General features: G+C 43.4%; 1 protein-coding gene across 1 annotated transcript; it reads right to left on the bottom strand.

Annotated features, from left to right (window-relative positions):
- Window positions 1–231: 231 nt before the first annotated feature.
- On the bottom strand, window positions 232–14,563 carry Bpgm (bisphosphoglycerate mutase). Its single transcript, XM_051175882.1, has 2 exons — window positions 13,903–14,563; window positions 232–1,110 (listed from the first exon to the last, which is right to left on the bottom strand). Exons 1-2 carry the CDS (start codon window positions 14,501–14,503, stop codon window positions 932–934), a joined length of 780 nt encoding a protein of 259 aa, XP_051031839.1. The 5' UTR covers window positions 14,504–14,563; the 3' UTR covers window positions 232–931.
- Window positions 14,564–21,849: the final 7,286 nt, after the last annotated feature.

Here is a 21,849-nt window from a genome sequence, read left to right as displayed (position 1 = left end):
TACTTAGCTGAGGAACAGCAACTGTGCGTGAGAAGCTCCCATACACCCATCACCCTGGTTAGGTGACTAAAATCACATGCCCCATAATCTCCTCTCCCAACCCAGCTTCCAATTCAGGAGTGGCCTGTGTTGAGCTAAGTACAACCCTTGGAGTGTTGTTACAGGAGACTGTGTCAAGGACAGGTTCAGAGGCCGCCCAAAACTCTTATCACATATTGAGACAGTTGGCACTTTGTTTGCAGTCACAAAACTTTATTTTAAACTAACTGATAAGTACCCAAAGATTAAAGTTCAAAAACTAAAAACGAGACAGAAAGGGAATATGAATGGCCACAGCTGTGCATCACGCCCTGGTCGTTGTAGTGGCTGAAGACCATCTCTACTGATGGCAAAGAGGGCAGCGCTGGGCTAGGGGAAATTACAGCGCCCTGCGCTATTGTGATGCTTGGTTATCTTCCGTAGGACCCCTCTGTGGTGTTCCTGTTTGATGGACCTCTGGTCTAAACTACCCGGGTACTACCGCGGTATTTCAGAATTACTAAGTAGAAAGGTGAACTGCTCACTGGAAGGCACCGGTGCTAGTCACGGGTGACTCAGTAATGACTTGTTAAGTGATAATCGATTTTATCCCCACTTGTTGCTCTCTTGTCTCCAGAACTCATAAGACAGCCTTGATCAAACCCCACTTCCAACTTACTTCAAGCAGTAGTAGCAGAAAAGTCAACATAGGCTTAAGTCAAAAGCTTTTCAGCATCCTAAGGTCACATCTGGGCCGTGATAAATTACCTAGTTATCTACCTACACAAACTCTACCACACAGCCTAGCCTTGGGGGAAATGGAGAAAGGGGAAACCCACGTAGCAACACACTGAACGCCACTCCTGCGCTGGCCTCTGGCCACTCCTGCGCTGGCCCCTGGCCACTCCGGATTTCAGTTTTTGCCTTGCTTCACTTTTCCTTGGTCATCCACTTTCTTAATGGCTGCCTGGATGGCCTCCTGGTCACCCAGGAACTGGTGAGGTCCGACAGCACGCAGGTTCTCATCCAACTCCAGAAGAATTGGCACTCCGGTGGGAAGAGTGATGTTGATAATATCCTCGTCTGAGATTCCTGATGGGCAGGAGAGAGGGAACCGGGTCAACAGACTGAACTTGTCCCATGTTAGCTACGTGCCTAAAACCATGCCAAAGACCATGAAGGGGGTCCCGCCTACAGTTCTAGGACACCAAGAAACGTAACAGAAAACAAAGCTTAGACAGTGCTAAGTCTGAGAATTGTATGACCCTTCCTGGGCAACGTGTTAATGGCTGTTTCTTAACTAAAAACTGGAAGAAAACAGGAAACCGTCGGAACGTTAGTCTTAGGATGAGGGCTTTCTTTTCATTAAGCATGGAATGTAATTCACACTTGATTAGAATGTGGTTGGTTTCCCAGTAGTTTGGGCTAAACCTAGCGAAGCAGGACTTCTCCCAGAGAGAGCCAGGAAGCCCAGCCAAGAGGGATAGGGAAAGGCTTCTATTTCCTACTGCTAAGGGAGGAGGGCGTGTGTACTGGATGGGTCACCTTTAACACTTTAAAGTAAGCAGATTATAGGCATTCCACCTTTGTCTACAGGAATAGGAATGGCAGAAGTGGGCACTTAGAACCACCTGTAACTCCAACACCACTGGCCTCCCTCCACACCCATACTCCTGTGGCCTGGGGACGTAAGCCCGGTGGCGATGCGTAAGACCCAGCTTTGAGCCTCAGCACTGCCAAGAAAATAATTTTTTTTAAATAAATAAGATCTTCATAAAAAACATAAAACAAGAAATAAAAAGACGAACGACATAATGAAATAGTAGGCAAAATATCTGAACAGACATTTCTCCAAACATAAACTGTCAAAAAGCACTGGAGAAGATGGTCTGCATCCTCAGTCTTCCTGGAGATGCAAATCCAAGCCACAAGGAGATACCCACTCTGCCTGTGTCAATGAGATGACTACAGAAAAAGTCAGATACATACAAGCATTTTCACAAATGCAGAGAATTTTACCACTGTATAAAGTCAGGAGGTCAGAAGGCTGTGGCCTCTTTGGAACAGTCTGGAAAATCCTCAGGCATATGCCTAAGAGAAATACTACATATGTCCATACCAAAAGTTACATATAACACCTCACAGCAGCACTATTGCTAACAGCCAAAACAACCATTAACCATCGAGCAAGATATATGTGATCTATGCAATGCAATATATTTTTTAATAGGGATAAAGTACTGATATATGCTACAATATGGGTAAGCTTTGAATGCATGATAGAGGGAATATGGCTTTTAGTAGTGTCTGCACAGAACCCACAGGGCCTTGGGATCAGCTCAAACAATAGGATATTTTTATTGTTGGTTTTTTTTTTTTTTTAAAGTGGCCACAAAAGACTACTTATTGTAGAAATCCATTAACAGATAATGTTCAGACAGAAAAATCCATAATTACACAAAGTGAATTAACTGATGCCCAGGGCTAGAAAACAAAACATTTAAATCAATTTAAACATACTGACTGCCTTAGATTATGTCTTACAGTGAAAATATTCAAAACCCTTTCTTCTAATTTTCTAATCGATCTAGAATATGACAGCTACTGTTGTTCTATTATGCTACAACACATCAGAGCTTACACTGCTACAACTGTACGTAGTACCCCTTGATCAATGCCGTCCCTACTCGTTCCTTCCAAAACCAATTGTGTTGCTGGATTGATGATTATGACACAGTCAGCCCTGCGTGTCCACTGGATTCTCATACATGGTTTCAATCAGCCACAGATGGAAAATATCTGGAAACAAATGCATCTGTACCAAAAGATCTAAACCTCCCCCATTGTTGTTCCCTAAACATTAGAGTAGAACAATGATTCACACAGCGCTAGATGTCACAAGTGCCCCTGAGGAGTATGGGAGAATGCACACAAGTTCATACACGTGCCACTAGGGAGTGTACAAAGATGTATATAAGTTATATACAAGTACCACTAAGGAGTATAGGAGAATACTCATACGTTATATACAAGTGCCCCTGAGGAGTATGGGAGAATGCACCTAAGTTATATACAAGTATCATGTCATCTTACTTACGTTGGGGACTTGAACATCTACCTACAGATTTTGGTAACTACATGGTTGCCTGGAACCAGCCCTCTATAGTTACTTAGGGACTGTCATACACTAAAAGCACTATAACACTGAGTTACATGTGGATTATAGCTCAGTAAAGCTGTTTAAAAAATACCAAGCAGATTCCAAAAGGCTAAATGGGCCAATCCAAATCAAAGACTATTAAGGCTACGAAAGTGAACTGTTCTTATACGCTGTACTCAAACCCTGGTCATCTACCTTGCCTGCTGTTGTTTCGAACACAGAATGTTTTTGTTTTTGCTCTGCTGTGATGAAAGGCTAGGTACTACCTGGGCATCAGCCCCAGTGTCCTCACTGGGAAAGGGGAGCAAGTTTGCCCGAGCTTAAAATAGCTAAACACAAGGAACACACGAGCCAGGTTTAGAGGTCGCCTTTGTGATCTTAGAAATGAGTTCTAGGTTTCCAGCAGGTAGCTAGAGCGCACCACATTGGACTAAATGGTATGACTTAGCTGCAACTGGACTCAGCAGGCTGAGTCCTTGGCCAATGCTTAAGTAGTTAATGAATCATTTTTGCGTGAGTCCACTAAACAAAGGCCTCTAGACTAGCAAAGCTTTCAGAAAAATGAAGTGTTTGCAATGGAGTTGACATTCTACTTTAATAACTCATCAACCCATTCATAGAGTAAACTAATTACTTACAAATACTTAGACTGGTTAATGATCAGTCAATGAGACTTCAACAGCTGATATTTTAAAATAGCGAATTAAGAAAAACCACAGGGAAGTCATTACTTGTTACTAAAATTTGCCATATACTAAATGCGTTATCCCCAGAAAGCTAAGTAAATAGAGCTCCCAAAGCTACAGCAGTGTAGTTACACTGCACGAAACCAAACTAAACTAGCATAAAAGACACTACAAATTATACTATCAAAAATTCATTCACTGGGACACCAAACACAAGTTAAAATACGTAGCCAGATATCACATCCCCTGTCTGGTAACTAGCTCAGGTTTTGATCTTTTTTTTTTTTTAAGTTTTTATTTAGTTATTCATTTTTCTCATGTAGCCTGGGCTGGTCTTGTGTAGCTGAGGATGACTTTGAATTTCTGATTCTCCTGCTTTCACCTCCCAAGTGCTGTGACTACAAGCCTGCATACCACCACACCCAGTTGCGCTCTAGCCAAGTGCTGCACCAACTGAGCTACACACCCATTCTCTAGCTCACGTTTACTAGAGTCCAGGAATGTTTAACTGGAAAAGGCACCAAGTCCTTACTCTCTATCTACCTTCTTTCCATCACACTCCCTCTGGAGCCTCCCTTCATGGTATATTCTTGGTGTCTTTAGCATTTAAGAAAGTAGCACAGGCTTGCCTTGAAGTTGAGATGTCTATCCCAGCTTCTGGAGGGCTGGGATTACAACCAGGTGAGCACCATAATATACCTACACATCACCTCAACAATACCTACACATCCCCTCAACAATACCTACACATCCCCTCAACAACACCTTCACATCACCTCAACAATACCTACACATCACCTCAACAATACCTACATGATCACCTCAACAATACCTACACCATCACCTCAACAACACCTTCACATCACCTCAACAATACCTACACATCACCTCAACAATACCTACATGATCACCTCAACAATACCTACACCATCACCTCAACAACACCTTCACATCACCTCAACAATACCTACACATCACCTCAACAATACCTACATGATCACCTCAACAATACCTATACCATCACTGCAACTAGTTGAAATGATTCAAGTATTTCAAATAAGAACAGTTTAGGAGAAAACGAAGGGAGTAAATCTATACCAAAAGTGGACATTTTAAGCCAATTTATTTTCTGCACCTGCGAGCACCCTGTCTTGACAAGTAGCTGAGGGGAACTCTCACCGCGAGGCCCCACTCCCCACCTCTGGGGAGAAGTGCTCCCACCAGTCTGGCTTCTGCCAGGACTGTGAGTTCTTTGGGAACTCTGCTCTCCCCGTCCTCCTGTGACCTGGGTCTTCACGCAGGGTGTCACTGTAGAACGTAGTCCGTGTCTGCCCATCTGAGAGCAGCACTTTCGGCGCTTGCCTGCTGGGAAGCAGGAACTATTCAGACCTATGGTCTATCAAGTACATGCAGTACATCACAAGTGGATTTACTGTGATTGCACTTTTCACATGTGATTGAAGGTTATGAGGGATAAAGGTTCAAGATTCTGTAGCATAAAACTTCTGCGTGAGAGTTCTCCAAGGAGCGTCCTGTTGGACGTGCGTTTTTTGGTGAAACTTCTGAAGAATTAGAAAGAACACATACGCTCCACAGTGGGCAGGAGGGACCCTGTGTGTCTCATTCATTCGCGTGTACCCCAGCCCCTGGCCAAGAGCAGGACCTGGACCTCGGTCCCCCTAGGCACACAGTTGAATGGAATGAATTCTAGCTTTCTTGGCTTTCAAGTCAAGTCTAGTCTTTACTGCTGAAGCCTTGATGAAAGACTGGACTGTTTTCATTAGGGACTGAACAAGAAAAGGGGTGTGGGGAGGGGGTGCTGGGGGCAGTTAGCCAGGTCTTAGCCTGGAACAAAAAGTTGTTTATACCCAGTGTTAATCAAGCCCAAATTAAATGTGTTCTGGGTGTTCTTTGGCTTTTCTCTAAATTGCCTACAAATCTTTTAAGAGAAGGAAATGAAACGGGAGAAGAGCATTCATTGGGGACGTAGAAGGGTTTGATACAGGACAAAAGAAAAGCCCATATTTGGGATTAAAAAAAAAAAACAAAAAACAAAAAACAAAAACCAGCTCCAGTTAACCCTTTCAGCTGTGAGACAGATTCTACCCATTCCCTACCCAGTCTCCTGCTGGACCTGTGTGATAAGAATTCTGTATTCTTCTGTTATCAATAAAGGATCAGAGAAGATGCCTTGTACTTTAAAGGGGGCCAACAACTACATTTAATTTCATGTTCTTAAAGTCTTAATATCACATACATACAATTTAAAGACAGATTGGGGGGAAACCAAAGAAAACATGCCATTAAACACTGTAACCTGACGACAGGATAACAGCTGTTACCCTGGAAGAAGGCAAAAGAAATGTATTTACCTTTAAATTTTATAGTTAAAGTCTTACGATATTTAAAAATAGAGGTTACCATAGATTTTGTAGGTTGACATAAAAGAAAGATCAATTCTGCCACTAAGCAAATACTTGTCTCCCAAGAAAGAGGGCTTGAACTCATGATTCTGAAAATATCACACTAAATGCCAGAGGTGACACACGCCTCGGTCGACATGGGCAGCCACAGGTCCAGCTGACCTTTCCTCTGGTTTCTCTCATTTCATGTCACCGTTTGCCCGCCTTGCTGTGTGTGCAGCTTCACACGGTTCTCTAGGGGCAAAGTCCAAGTCTTATACAAACTTCTTGCCTGCAATTCTTTCTTATCCCAGCCTAGAGCCTGCCTAATCCTGCTCTTAAACCCAGACTAAACAGTCTACTTCCTGCGGCAAGGTGCAGACCACATCCAACACTCGGTTTGGTACCCGGCTTTTCCTTCAGTGTGGACCAGCAGGAAACAAACAGGAAGTGACTGTGCCAACCACAAGAAAAAGAAACACACGCCTGTCTGGAACTTTGCAGGACAGGATGCTTTAGCTCTCCAGCCTGTCTTGGAAGTTTTCTTGCAGCTTAGTGAGAAGCGCATGAGAGCCAGTCGGGGTGGGACCTGCTTCAACCCGGCTTACCAACAATGTGTAGGTAATTATTTATGCTTCCCCAAGCCAGTAAAGTAAATCCTGGAGGAGTTTCCTTACTATATAATATCTCATGCCTTGTTTTGTCCTCTGAAAGTATTAAACATCCTCGGGTTAAAAGTAAAATGGCCCCAAGGTTACATACAATCTAGAAATCAAGATTCTATATAAGTAAGTCACTTGGCAGGGTACAGGCCGGGCTCTTCAGGCAGGAAACCTGTCATAAATGTTGTCACAAGGTTCCTAAACTGGCAATCCTTAGGTAAGAATGTTAGCTAACTTCCAATCAATAACCCTGCCATCAACTGTACTGTCCACATGTACCGGATCCAAGAGCGTCATAAAACTATTCCTAGACTAGACGTTGTAAGAAGCAGGGTCTGTGTGTATGTGGTAGGAAGACGAAAGCATGCTGCTATAAGAATATGGTGGCAAGTAAGAGTCATAGGTCTGCAACTCAAGAGCCATTATTAGAAGGGTCCACAATCTACGTAACACCAGCAAGACTAACAAAATATATGGTTGGGCTAGGGAATAGCTCAGCAGGGGCAGGGCTCTCATCTGGTGGGTGCAAGGTCCCGCGTTCAGTCCCCAGTGACATTAAAAAAAAAAAAAAAAATTAAAAATGTAAGCAAACTCTTCCAGCATCTTATATATAGCTTTTCATGAAGAAGGATTGTAAAGGGTACCCCGTGCTGCTGATGCTGACGGCTTAGATTCTGAAGATTCAGCACTGCGCAGACCAGAAGATTGAAAAAGGTGAGTTTTCAAAGGCACGGGGGTGGGAGGGGGGGGTGGGAGGGTGGAGGTGTGTGAAGCAACCTTCACTAGTTCCACTGATAATCGCACTCAGATGATGACTTTCTGAGACAAAAAACAAGGCCCCAATTACGGGCACTTCACTGAGTACCCTGAATAAAGTGGGTCTTTTCTGAGGCAATTTCCCTACATTTATCCTAAACATTTACGATACAGCTCTGTTAAGTTTTGCAAACAGATGTATAAATGCCTGCAGTGAGGACACCCAGTAGCCCAGCATCTCCTGTCCCCAAGCCTTGCAGTCACGCAGCCTGCCCTGTGGCACTCATCTCTGTTTGGTCCTCAGAGCTTGGGGTGAGACGCACACAGCATCCTCAGGCAGGTTTCTTTCGCTTGGCATGATGTGATGGATTCATCCACGGTGCCAGGGTGTGGAAAGCTTGCTCATTTTAATGGAAGCGGTTCATTAAGTAGATTAGTGACTGATCCCATGGCATTAGAAACAAAAAATACGACACGGAGACAGTAAACAACAGGGGGAAAACTAACACTGAGCTACTTGCTTTCCAGGGCGCTACAAGCCACATTCAGGTTTCTACACGAAGCAGGACATCTATGTAAGCTGTCTAGAACTGTGCTCGGCAGGAAGCGTAAGCTCCCAGAAAGGCCCCTGTGGACAGCTGTGCCAGGGAGTACCATTCACACACCACAGTGTTACAACGGCAGTGATGACCATAGCCTCACCTCCCTGCATTAAATAACCTTTTTAAAAAGTGGTTTACCTGCTAGGATTGCTCTGGACTCCGCTGCTTACAATGCAATGTCCTGAATAAAGAATAATCAAGGAAAGGAGCTACTTTTCAATAAAATTTTTAAAATGGAAAAAGCCTGTCTGCAAGCCTGTGTGAAAACTGAGCAAACTGCATCTGGGGTAGAGTTGACAACTCTGGCTGAAGGTTATGGTCATCATGGCCAAGTCGCCTGAGGCTTCCTGGGCTACTTTCCTGAGACCAGGCTCCTAAGCACAGTTGGGATCAGACTGCAGTGAAGCCACAGTTCCAAAACATGAGGAGCAAAACAGCACCCTAAGAATCAACAGCCATATGGCTGAAGTACAGACGCTACCCTGGAGGTCAGAGAGCAGCTGAATGATGTCATCCGAGTTCCAAAGAACAACATTATGATATAATTACTTATCTAACAGGACTCACCACTATTCCCACCTCTGAGTCAGCTCTTGAACAATTAAGAAAGTAGTTTTATAATCAGTAACATGCTTTATGCTTGTCAGGCAGCTTAAAGACAATATAAGAAGTTTTCCCAGTTCTTTGCATGACCCAGTTTTATGGGGGAAATTTTATATAAATTTTAATACCTATGAAAAGCATGAGTTGGAATCAGATGCATGTACAACAAGCACTTTTACCTTAAAAAAAAAAAAAATCAGTGTAAGGAATCTGGCAACTTTTGTGTTTACAGAGAGTATGCATTTCAAAGACAATCAAGTCTAATAAATTCAGATTAGTTGTTAAGCCTAATATTAAGAACAAATCCATAAAGTAAGGTGACTTTATAACTTATTGTCTTAGAGCTAGGGCAATTCTAAAAGTAAGAGGTGACAGTAATTATATCATAATTATATTATGATGAAAACTATACATCAGAAACGGGTTTTGTGGGACAAATGTGACTACAGTAATGTAAACCGACAATGTCGTAAATTTCTATAATAAACACACATACTCTGAGTGTCGATTCCTATGAGAGAGCTGAGATGTCCCTCCTAAACTAGTGGAGACTCATTCAATTTTTTTTATTTTTTTATTTTATTTTTTTTTTTGGAAAAAAAGCTAGCATCTAGAGTCGGTGAAATATTTTAGGTTAAGAACTTACCAAACAGTGCATGAAGCTCTATAACCTAACCTTCTGAAGATCTGACTTACAAGACAATAGACAATGTTGGAGTTCCTATGTCAGTCAGTGAGTGGGCATGTCCATAGCGAATTTTAAGATGCTGAAATCTCATCAAATTGAGAGAGGTGATATGGAAGAAACACTACTCAAGACACCATTTCTTCACATCCTGGGAAGATACTGATGCTTAATTCTTCCCTGTGAGTTCAAATCAAGGCTGTGTCAAGCCACGGGGTACCACACCTTGGAGTCATTGTGCATTGGGTCTGAATGAGTTTGGTTACTGTGGTACACTCAGCGATCTTTCGGTGTTGCTAGACTTCCCACAACCTCACGTTGTTGCAGAGTCCCTTGCTGTGACTCAGTTCCGTACAGGTTTCTGACTCACAGTTAAGAAGCTGTGAGAACACTTGGATCTTTTTATTTACACACACACACACACACACACACACACACACACACACACAGAGAGAGAGAGAGAGAGAGAGAGAGAGAGAGAGAGAGAGAGAGAGAGAGAGAGAGAGAGAGAGAGAGAAATGAAGACACATTTGGAGCACTCCCAAAACAATAGAGAACTACTTTATGAACTAATCCTAAATTCAAACCCAGCCTGTTTCACGTACATGAAATAACTTCCTCTGAGTTAGGTAGGCAGTCCACAGCCGGAAGGCATGGGAACACTACAGAACTCCATGAATCCTAAGTGGTTCCAAAACGGGCTACCACAGGCCAAAAGGGGTTACCACAGCCACCCCATCAATGAATCCTAACAGTGGTTTCAACAGGGGCTACCACAGGCCAAAAGGGGCTATCATCGGCCAAAAATGGTGGTGGTGGGGAGGATAGTCTTACAAGATGGGTGAGAACCAAAGCCAAAGTCCCTTCTGTTTCGTGGGGGCAGATTTCAGCCGGCATACCTGCTGTGCTGTCTCTTGGGTTATGGACTGAGTCTACCTACCTACATCTTCTGGCTTTTGTGTCATTTCTCCCCAACAGCAAATCTGTCATCTTCCCTTACAGCAAACCTACCGTTTCTACTCTCTAGCTCCTTTGTGCCCATTCCCTTTCCCTGCAGACATCTTCTAGTCCTCTGCCTCTTCTCGTGTTTGCATACTTCCTATGTAAGTCTTCTTTTCCTATTCCAATTCCACTGCCTTAAATCAAGTGTCAAAAATTAAAAACATGCCCTTCCTCTGAAGTTATAACAAGATCACTTCAATTTTATTAACCTCTGAAAGGCTGTCAAGTCTCACATCATCAGCTTTTAGGAAGGCATTCAGAAGTAGCACTGGGAGCCGTCGATGGCCTAAAGCTTGCTCACTTCTCAGATCAGAAAGCCCAGGAAGTCCTTTTCCATCCCAGTGACCAAGGCTACGCGTTTGCCTTTCTTACTTTATAATCATTATCTATGCATATGCTATCACTGCTTGCCCTAAACCATTCTTCACTAACCTGAACGATACAACCTTTATATTTTTAACTTCAATGATTTTTTTCCTAGAAGTAATAAAATATAATTCACATACAAGCCATTTAAGGTATACATTTCAATAGCTATTGAGACACTAACATCATTACAATCAATTTTCAAACATTTTCATAAGCAACTTGGTACCAGGTTACTCTTAATCACTTTCACACTCCAGGCATCCCCAGTCCTGACAACATGAATTGTGTTCTGTGTTTGTCCCTAGATTTGTATCTGTTCTGGACATGTTTTTTAAGATTCATTTTTACTTATGCGTGTGTATGTGTGGTTGCATGGGTAAATGATATATATATGTAGGTGCACTCAGAAACCAGAGGAGGGTGTCAGATCCCTTAAATCTAGGGTTACATGCTACATGGGTGCTGGGATATGAACTTGGGTCCTCTCCAGCCCCCCATTCTGGACGTTTTATGAAGAATTCTATACTGTTAATCCTTTGTGACTAGCTTTCCCATAATGTAATGATCTCATCATTCATCTGTTATAGCACACACAGTATTTAATCCTTTTTTATTGACAAAAAAAATATACCACAGTGTGGTTATAAAACACTTAATTTGCCCATAGTTGGACATTTGAGTTGACCTACTTTTTGGCTACTAGGAATGTGATGCTATGAATGGTTAAATACAAGTTAAGTGTGGAAATTTCCATTTCTCTTGGGAGCTGATATGTTGAAGACTCAACTTCTGGGACCTCAGAATGAGGTCGTATTTGAAAATTAGGTCTTTAGCAGAAACAATCAAGTTAAAGTGAGGTCACTTGGGTAGCCACTAACTCAACAGTATTGGTGTCTCTACAACATGAAGAAATATAGACAAGGACCCCTACCCGCATGGGAAGAATACACGGGAAGAGGACAGAAATGGTGGTCTATAAACCCGGGGAGTATCAAACACTGGCAGCAATCACCAGCATCTAGAAGATGCAAAGCCTGGACACAGAGGAAAACCCCGCCCATGCCTTAAAACTTAGGATTTCTAGGCTCATAAAAAGAATTTCTGTCGTTTTGAGCGTCCAATCTAGGCACTGTCTTTAAGCCGCACCAGGACACACACTAACACAAGAGAGAGTTCAGGAGTGGGGACCCGCAGGGTACCCTGAATCAGTCCTTTCAGGAAGCTGCAATATTGTCCTCCAAAGCCTCTATGCCATTTGATTAGGTAATTTTCCAATACACTATTAGTACATTGGAAGCTTCCCTTATTGCAGACAAGCCTTATGCCTGACCCTACCTTCCATAGGTGCTTTCCCTCACCTCTCTCTCACCACCACTGGTGGGGACCTTTCCTAGCTCCCTTGCAGAGCAGGAAATTACCAAAGCGCTAGCAGGCCAGGGAGCACTAGGAAAGAAGTATCTTCAGGAGGCCTGTCCTTGTAGGCAGGTGAGGAGTACATGGCACTAAACAGCAGGAGACTTTTTAGAACAGGGATCACCTAGCTAAGCAAAAGGAAAACTGATGGAGACGGAGCCATTTTCTTTGGAGCCTGGTCACAAAATGATCTAAGTTCACAGAATATAAATCCCATTAAAAAAAAAAACAATGGAATTTTCAATTTCAGTTTGCTGTTCTAACTGAACCCTCAACTCTTTAAACAATAAATAATCTAGTCATGATAGTCACAATATAATTTAATCACATTTTAATTTTCCTGAGCAAATAAGAATAGAATCCTTTATATATTTGAATAAATATGTATGTATATGTGAATATATGTATGCATATATATATGTATATATATGCACAAAAAGATGACCACCATGTTTATCCAATAAACCTTGTAACAGCTGATAAGGTCTGTAGATTATAGAGTCTGCATGACTAGTGGATGTCAGGTATTCAAGTAATAACCTGGGCCTAGATAGCGCCACTAAAACTTAGCGAAGATAACCACATGGTAAAATGTCCATACTAAAAAAATCTCAGCGATCACCTCACTTTGTGATCAGCAACCTACACCCTTTCACGCAGAGCTTCAACCATCCTGATTCTACAGCCTTGTATGGAGGGATGGTGACGCAAGGGATTCATGACCAGCAAGCTGTGGCCAGTGACAAGACAGGGAAGACGGGCACAAAACGGTGAAAGGAACAGCCGTGGGGATTAGCGGAGGGACAGCAAGAGTGAGAAATGCCACCCTTGACCATTGGCACCCCAGGATGGTGAGCCCAGAGTCCTCAAGAGTTCTCATTTAGAATCCAACATCAAGTCACTGAAATAAATTGAGGCTCCTGACCCTCTCCAGGCTCTTAGCAGAAGTATGCGAATAAGCCAGTTGTTTCCATTTCCTCCCCTCTAACATTCTCATAGGCGGTGACTAAGCCTAGTCTGGAAAACTGGAACAAATGAACTGCTCAGGAAACCCGGGTCTGAAAGCGCAGCCACATTTGTTTGAAATTAGAAGAAAATAGACAAAACTGAATTCTAGATAATTTACTTAAAAGACTCAAATTTATTTTCAAGTCTTAGCCTCTTTTCATTTTACAGCAGAAGCCATGTGATCCTTCAGATCAGAGCTCGTCCAAGCGCAGAGGCCCCAAAAACAGCAGCTGTCACCAGTAGCTGCTAAAACAAACACCAGGTCTTAACTGTACCTCTTGATCCTGAAACTCCCAGGGTGCAACCCCACAATCCGTCACACTGGACTCCCCACATGACTGATGCACGCTGACTGACATCTGAAAACCTCTGCCTCAGCCACAATGATCACCAAAATCTACAGGAGATTTGGGTAATAGGACAGTGGCTTCTAAAATATGAGGTCACAAGGGGCACACACAGAGAGGAGGGTGCTCTCAATTTCTAGAGGAACTAGAACACGTAGCAAGCTCTAGAGCAGGACAGAGAGCCGGTACCTTCTAGATGTTTCAGGAGGGCTCTACTGCTGTTCCCGTGAGCAGATATCAGAACGGTTTTGCCCTTTAGTATTTCAGGAGCAATCCTTTCCTTCCAGTACGGAAGAAGTCTTTCCAGAACATCCTTCAAGCTTTCTGAACGCGGCAATTGATCCAGGGCTACGTCGCACACTTTATACCGCCGGTCATCGTAGATCTCGTGGAAGTAGGGATGGGACTCCTCGATGGGAGGCGGGGTCACATTGTAGCTTCTCCTCCAGAGCCTTACCTGCTCTTCACCATGATTCAGGGCCATTTTCTCCCTGTTGAGGCCAATCAAGGCTCCATAGTGACGCTCATTGAGACGCCAGGAGCTCTCCACGGGGACCCATTCCTGCCCCAGCTCTTCCAGGATCAGCCAGGCTGTGTGAATGGACCGGTTGAGAATGGACGTAAAGACTAGATCAAACTCAAAGTTCAGGGCTTTGAGTTGCTTCCCACAGTCCCGAGCTTCCTGCAGCCCTTCACTGTTAAGTTTCTGGTCCACCCAGCTACAAAATCGGTTCTGCTTATTCCACTCGCCCTCTCCGTGTCTCAGAATGATGAGTCTGTGCTTGGACATGCCGGTAGCCGAACTTCCCTGGTGTGCTCAATGGGATAATGTTCAAGAGCTGCAGGGTATCTAGAAAGAGAAGAGGGAAAAAATACAAATTACATTCACTATTCGAACGACTGCCCGGTAACGGAGAACAATTATACAACAGCCAGTTTCTAAGACGAACTGAAATTCCTTTCAACAGTTTTGACGTCCAACGTCTGGGGTTCACACCCTATGGCACATACAGGCACTCTTCAGATGATTACAGACAACCCTGCTGACTTAAATTTTCTGATGGCTGGACAGTATGTTAATTGTATGACATAAAATGGCAACACTCCATTCTAATGGTGTGTTTCTACCCAACAAGGAGGCAGTTTATGCTTATTAAGGAGAGGACAAAAGAGATGAATTATAGGTCTCAAGAAGAATGACCGGTAGCTGGGAGGGCCCAGCTCCTTGCAGCTGACTCCGCCGAAAGCGCCCTTCTCCGTTTGAGTCACCTTATCGTGCACATTTTAAAACATGCCATCTCAGGGGAACACTACATCGACGTCACATGTCACACAATCTCTCTGGCAGGTGACAACCAGCTCTTTGATGCTACAGGCTCACAAGTCTAGGGTCTGGGGAGACACTTTGGTCCGACACTCAATTATAAATAGTATAAAGTGGCCTTAGCAAGAGCAAAGGTAGTGCTCACTGAGGTGACTTTTCCCCTACTGTTGGCAGGAATAAATCCGGATGCAAAACAAGTTATCAAGCAGCTGAGAGACGCTGTCTGCAGGAACAGATTAGCAGGAGCAGGTCTGCGGGAGTGCAGGGAACCATGCTGATAAGAAGGCCTTGCCTCCTCCCCCTCCCCACCCCAGTGCAGAAATTCTACTCACATCAGCCACAAAGTGTGAGTAAAACCTAGGAAAGCAACCCTAACCCTGTGCTGTTGCTACTACCCCAAAGCTCCATGGGCCTACTCTGCCCCTTGGTTCTTCTAGACCTGGCTGCGTCAGCCCGCCTCTGATGCTGTGGACAAGAGTGGGTCACTATGCTCGGTGACACACTGCTCGGGTGGCACTTTCCGTCTCCGCCCCACTGTTTCGTCCACGCTGGGGAGCAAAGATTATATGAATACCAGGGCCTGGCTTCTGCCACTCTTGGCAGCTTCCCGTAACTGGAGATTTTTCTGTCCTGCTTGAGCTGTGATTCACCCACAGTTACATAACAACCAGTGGCAGTGTTTACTGGAGCCTGTGCCTAGATTGTACTCTTTTTTAGTAATTCCTGGAGGTTCTGAAGGGGTAAAGCTTCACTAACATAAGGCATTAGGGATAAGGGGTGGTGGTGACCCAGGTGGTTTATAAGTAGCTGAAAAAGGCTACAAGAATCAGAATTAAGATTGCTCTTTCTTACTGAGCATTCAGTCTGAGGCTTTGGTGAAACTGGAGGAGGGTTGCACCCAGTGTCTAAAGAAGCAAGGCCCAGGTGCAAGCAGCTCACAAGGCAGGGAGACGGCATAATGCCCACCCTCTCCGCCTTAGAGGGGCAGCAAGGTGCAAAGGAGGGAAGAGGGTAAAAGTCACCTGAGCCAGCCGACTCTTCAGGCCCAGGGGACAATCGCATGATGAAGCTCCAGCTTCAAGGATCTTCATCTGGGGAAGACCAAGCAATGGATCCATGGGGATAGGTGTGGTACAGAGTTAGAGTTGTGTGTAAACAAACAAACAAACAAAAAACAAACACAAAAAAAATTTGTGTGTTTGTGTGTGTGAATGCTTTGTCAGCATACATGTCTGTGCCAGAAGAGAGTAAGAGATCCCCTGGATCTAGAGTTACAGATGGTTGTTAGCTACCATGTAGGTGCGGAGAATCAAACCGGGTCTTCTAGAAGAGCAGCCGGTGCTCTCAAATGCTGGCCCATCTTTCCAGCCTCGAGAAAAGGTATTTTTATATTCCTGCCAAGTAATAGAAGTTTCGTGCCTATTGAAAACCGTACTCAGTCTTGTAAATCATGTGTTTTGTTTTGTGGGTAAGAAATGAGAAGCAGGCTATCAGCTCTTCCTCTACTCCAGCCCTTCATTTGGCATGTCAAGCACAAAGCCTCCAGGCTAAACGGTTAGCCTGGTGTTAACTGTCGAGTTGATGGAGACGGCCTCTGAGCAAGCCTGTGGGGATGATCTTGACTGTGTGACTGAGGTTAAAAAGAATCACCCGCTGCGGGTGGGGGCACTGCCTGAGTGAGACCCGGGACTGTGGGAAAACTGGAGGGAGTGCAACCCTGACTAGCATGGATGCACTATTGCACTGCTCTGCTCTTGGCTGTGGCTGTAATGCGACTGGCTGCTTCCCATTCCTGATGCCTTGATTATCCTGAAATTATGGACTGTAACTTGGGAATTGTGAGCTAAATAAACTCTGTCTCCTTCAAGTCGCTTTTGTCAGAGTATTTTATTCCAGCAATGGGAAAGAAACTAAGACAGGCATGGTGGACAAAGTCTGTAAGAAAAGCATTTCTCAATTGGTTTTGGATTATAAATCAGATCAAGGGAACCAAATGAGGAGCAATGGCATTAAAGGTACCCAGATAACTGCCACTGAGCTTCCCAGTATCTTAATCTGCTACAACTGTTTCTACGTTTTTTAACAAACAATCCTGATTTCCTTTTTACTGAAAATGTATATAGTGGAGCAGAACAGTACTACAGCCACAAAACTATGCAAACACACTCTCCTTAGTTAGTTTACTATCAACAGTGGCTGCATAGGCTACTGGGTTATTGTTTCCCGGAGTGTCTTCCTCTTATTATTTATTTAATATGTGTGGGTGTTCTGTCCGAATGTCTGTCTGTGCACCACACACAATATGCCTGGTGCCCATAGAAGCCAGAAAGAGAGTCAGATCCCCAGGACTGGACAGACGATTGTGAGCTGCCATGTGGGTGCTGGGAATTGAACCCGGGACCTCTGGATGGGCAGCCAGTGCTCTTAACCTCTGAGCCATCGCTCCAGCTCCATCTTCTTCCTTTTAAGAGTATGGTCTGTTTGAAGAAAGTTTACTAAACCAACATGTTACATGACTCTAGATCTTTCCTCCCCCCCCCCGCACCCCCCTGTCTTTCCTTCTCTCTAGACACGTCCTTATGATGATTTATGGGTACATGTGGCATGTATACACACTTTACATACGTTGTGTGTGTGTGTGTAGGTCAGAGGTTGCTAGCTAGGTGTTTTTCACATTATTATTGTTGTTGTTGTTGTTGGGATACAACCTCATGCTACACCAGGATCTCACCAAGACTAGCTGGCCAGGAAGCCCAGGGACCCTCCTGCCTGGTCTCCCCAGTGCTAGGGTTATAGGCACGTACCACCAAGCCTAGTTTTTTCATTTTTTGTTTTTGTTTTTTTTTTTTTAACATAAATACTGGGGAATCTAAGCTCAGGTCTTCACATCTGCAGAGCACTAAGGCATCTCTCCACTCATTTTCTTAGTTCTCTAACTATGGGTGTGTGCCTGTCTACTCTAGTGAAGTGATTTCCCAAAAGACTATGATCAGTCACTTCTCCATGGAGACCAACTTCTTCTCTCAGGGCCCATGCTACTCTGACTCCCCTATGTCCATTACATCCTCAGTGAAAACTCCTGCATTTGGATCTACATTTCCTCCAGCTCTCCTACTTTTACATCCTGGCCTCGGAGTTTTGTTTTATCCTATGCTATGACGGAGGTGGTAGTGAGCTTAACCACAGTAGTTGATGCAGAGTGCGTGTTCCAACCTTCAGCCACGCTTCATGCAGTAATTTCTAGTGTGCCCATTTTACAGGCAGATACAGAGCGGGAAGGGAAACACTTGCCTACGGGGTAGTAAATGGCAGGACTGTAATTCAGTCTCAGCAGGGCCCCAAGGACACCTTCATACCCTGAACGGTTCTGCTACACCCATACCGGAACCCAAGGCTCTGACCTCAAACCTTGACAGCCCAGTTTTTTTTTTCTCACGTGACAAATGAATGATTGACATGCTGAAAACCCATCTCCGTGAGCCTTCCCTGACGCATCCATTTCTTGGGTTTTCAAACGTGCAGAAATACGATTTGGGCACAGCACAACGATAAACCTGTGAGGAACATGGCTCCTGCGGAGATTATGCCTTCAAAAACCAGTGTGGGAAGGTGTACATGCCCGTGTGCCAGTAACAGTGAAAGTAACTGACACCATAACCTCATAAAAGAGGAAGAAGAAGGCAGAAATTCTCTTTCTTCGTGCACATAGCATTACCTGAGGTGGATTTGGAAAGATGTGAATTTAGATGGATATTAAAAAGGGGTGGAGTTCTAGCCTAAGGTGACAATCAGGAACAGGTGCATGGAGAGAACAGTAGGCCCACTCAACATGGAGTTTTAAGTAGGTGACTGTTCATCCTGATTTGCCTGCTTCACACTTGTTTCCTTCCCCAATATAATTATTACTAAGGCCCCCTTCACACCTATTTGGAAAATTATATGGTCAGTCTGTATAATCAGGAAGTGGGCGGAGACTAACCTGAGAGATAAAACTCAGGGCCTTGTACAAAGAATGCAGACTGTGCTATAAATGTTGAGACATCATTAAAGGATTAATAGCATGCATTTGAGTACACTGAAGCTCACAGAGACGTACAAATATTCGTTGTGAGGGGTTCTTGCAGTAACCCTGGTAACATATGGCTTTGTACTCTATATGATCTCTGTCATAACTAAGTACAATTGTATAATTCTGTCTCTGTGGCTGAAAGTGTCTATATGTAATGCATAAGTGAGTAAATGTGACATAATTTAATGATGGCACCAAAATTAGAATTTCATGTTATACATTTTTATTGCTAGGTTAACTTCATCAGTTTAAAATGCAAAAAAAAAAAAAACCAAAAACAAAAAACAACAACAATAACAAAACAACCCCCCCAACCCAAAAAACAAAACACCCATTTATATCTGTGATCTATATAAAAATAATGGGCCAGGAGGCTTTGGTCTGCAAACCCCTGCCTATCTAGACCCCATACCTGGATGTGTTCTTTACACTAGTATTTCTGGCCTTAACCAAGTATCCCATCACAAAGGACAGTCCCAATGTTATAAAATAGCTGGCTTACATGGAGACTTTGAAGAAACAAAACAAACAAACAAAAAATTTTACTCTTGGCCAGAACTGCCAACTACCTCGGGTAATGGAATCCCATTCACAGTTATTATTTTTTTCCCCTCAAAGAATAAAACACTAAACATACTGAAGTCAGCCTGAATACCCAGTTTGTGCTTAATTACCAACAGGTCCAAGGGGGGATTATGGGAAAATGATTCACCTGTCAACCTCCTACAGACCACATCTCCAATTTGCCAGGCTCTACCTACCCTCTCTATAAATCACGTTTTAGTGTTTTATACTAAAGTAAATGTCTATTTGTTCAGAAGCAAGTACAATGCAGCTGTTTAGCAACACAGAATCAAACAGGTGATTCAAAGAGTACTTTTCATAGATCACTTATAACCTCCCAACACCTTTCATTACAATATGTGTAGAAATTTCATATATATATATATATATATATATGTACATTCATATATATACATTTAATATACATGTTGAAATTCCATCTAGATTATAAAACCAAAGATTTGTTTTCCCTATAAATGCCACTGTGAAGCTATGCTTCAAAATTAGTATTCATTTGACAAGGCAGAAACAGAGAGCTGATAGGTGAGTGATGGGCATGTCAACAAATTTACTGAGGATACTTCTGAATCTCGGAACCTCGAAGTACTTTCAACATTTGCAGCATGCCCATCTTGCTTCTGCTTCCTACTTCTGTTCATCACTGACCACATCGTTTTGCATATTCTTTCGCTATTCTGTTTACAAATTAACACTGTTAGGATGTTGTTTCCTCCTTCCCTCGAGTGTGTGGAAAGTAATGTACACCTAAGACTCTTGTATCATAACTCAGGAAGAGATGGAGAAATCAACAGTGTGAACAGAGCCTAAAACTTATTTTCTTCCATTTTCAAAATGACAGTAATGTATCAGGTAATATCAAATAAGGAACAAGGGACCAGAACCATTTCCACCCAAAGCTTACTTTTAAGAATTAAATATCCCCAAGGAAGGCCTTATACCCTCCGAGGAGTGGATGGGGGATGGGAAGGTGGGAGGGAGGTTGGAAGGGGGGAAGGGAAGGGGAACTGGGGTTGATATATAAAATGAAAAATAAAATTTTTAAATAAAGAAAGGTAGCCAGCCAGGAATCCTAAAACAAACTAGGGAAAAAAAAAAAAAAAAAAAAAAAAAAAAGAATTAACTATACCAAACCACCTCAAGAATACTCCAGGATTTTCCTAGTCTAGTCCAAATTCTTACTGTGAAACTTCAGCAACCTTTACTTCCCACTGCACGAGAGATTTAACAGTACGGAAGATAAGTGGGCTCTATTTGTGGACAAGGAGAAAGACTACCAGTGTCTCCAATCAATTAAAAAGGGCCAGTTCTTCCAGAGTTTCAAGCATCTTAACAAAATACGCCTTCCCCAGACTCAAGCTCAGTGTTAGAAATTCAAAATGCTTCTCAAAGGCACATAACATGCCATCACCTACTACTTCCCTAGAGACTGATATGGTAACTTTCCCTCCTGTGTGTGTGTGTGTGTGTGTAAATGTGTGCCTGTGTGCGTGTGAATGTGTGTGTGTGTGTAGTTCTCGGAGCCCCTCTGCATCAGATGCTGCCACTCACAGGTATCTGAGACACTGAAACCCTCTCCTCTCACCCTGCAACCTCCCATCTGCTAACACTCCCCACAATGTGTTACTAAGGCAACAGATTACAGCAGGCGGCTCCCTCTTTTTGGGGGAGAGACACACATGTGTAGTACTGAGATTCAACTTCATGGCAATTGTCCCAGCCTGCTTGGAATCACGAGTGTGTTTGCAATACCCACTCAAATATTCTTTTCTATCTCCTGCTACTTCCCCAAGGTGGTAGATTTGTCAATACAAGCCGTGCCCATCAAATCCCAAAAGTTCAAAGTCAAAAAACCTGGGCAGAAGCCCAGCTCAGCTGCTTATAGACAGTTAGAGCATGAATATATATTAAATTCTTGGGACCCCCCCCCAGATCCCCATTCTCTTCGGGACTACTAGGGGACATGAAATGAATTATGCTAAAGTACTCTACCCAACAGTGAGAGGTAGAAAGGTAAGCTTTAACTAACTCATGGATACTGGCATAGACTGAAGGCCGGTCAGTGTGATTCTCCTGGGCTGATGGTATGAACATACTCAAACAACTAGAAGTAAGTGACATGAAGGGAAGGTTAAAGAGGAGAAACTTAAAAGAGAGAAAA

This window comes from Phodopus roborovskii, unplaced genomic scaffold (assembly GCF_943737965.1).
Source record: "Phodopus roborovskii unplaced genomic scaffold, PHOROB, whole genome shotgun sequence".
NCBI classification, from domain to species: Eukaryota; Metazoa; Chordata; class Mammalia; order Rodentia; family Cricetidae; genus Phodopus; species Phodopus roborovskii.
Note: the sequence above shows the minus strand (reverse complement) of the source record. Positions and strands in the feature narration are given on the sequence as shown.

Excerpts from the sequence above, each read along its gene's own strand:
- Bpgm (XM_051175882.1), bottom strand. The coding sequence starts at position 14,503 with ATGTCCAAGCACAGACTCATCATTCTGAGACACGGAGAGGGCGAGTGG. Across the intron at positions 1,111-13,902 it reads CCTCCTGAAACATCTAGAAG|GAATCTCAGACGAGGATATT; the intron begins GTACCGGCTCTC and ends CCTGCCCATCAG.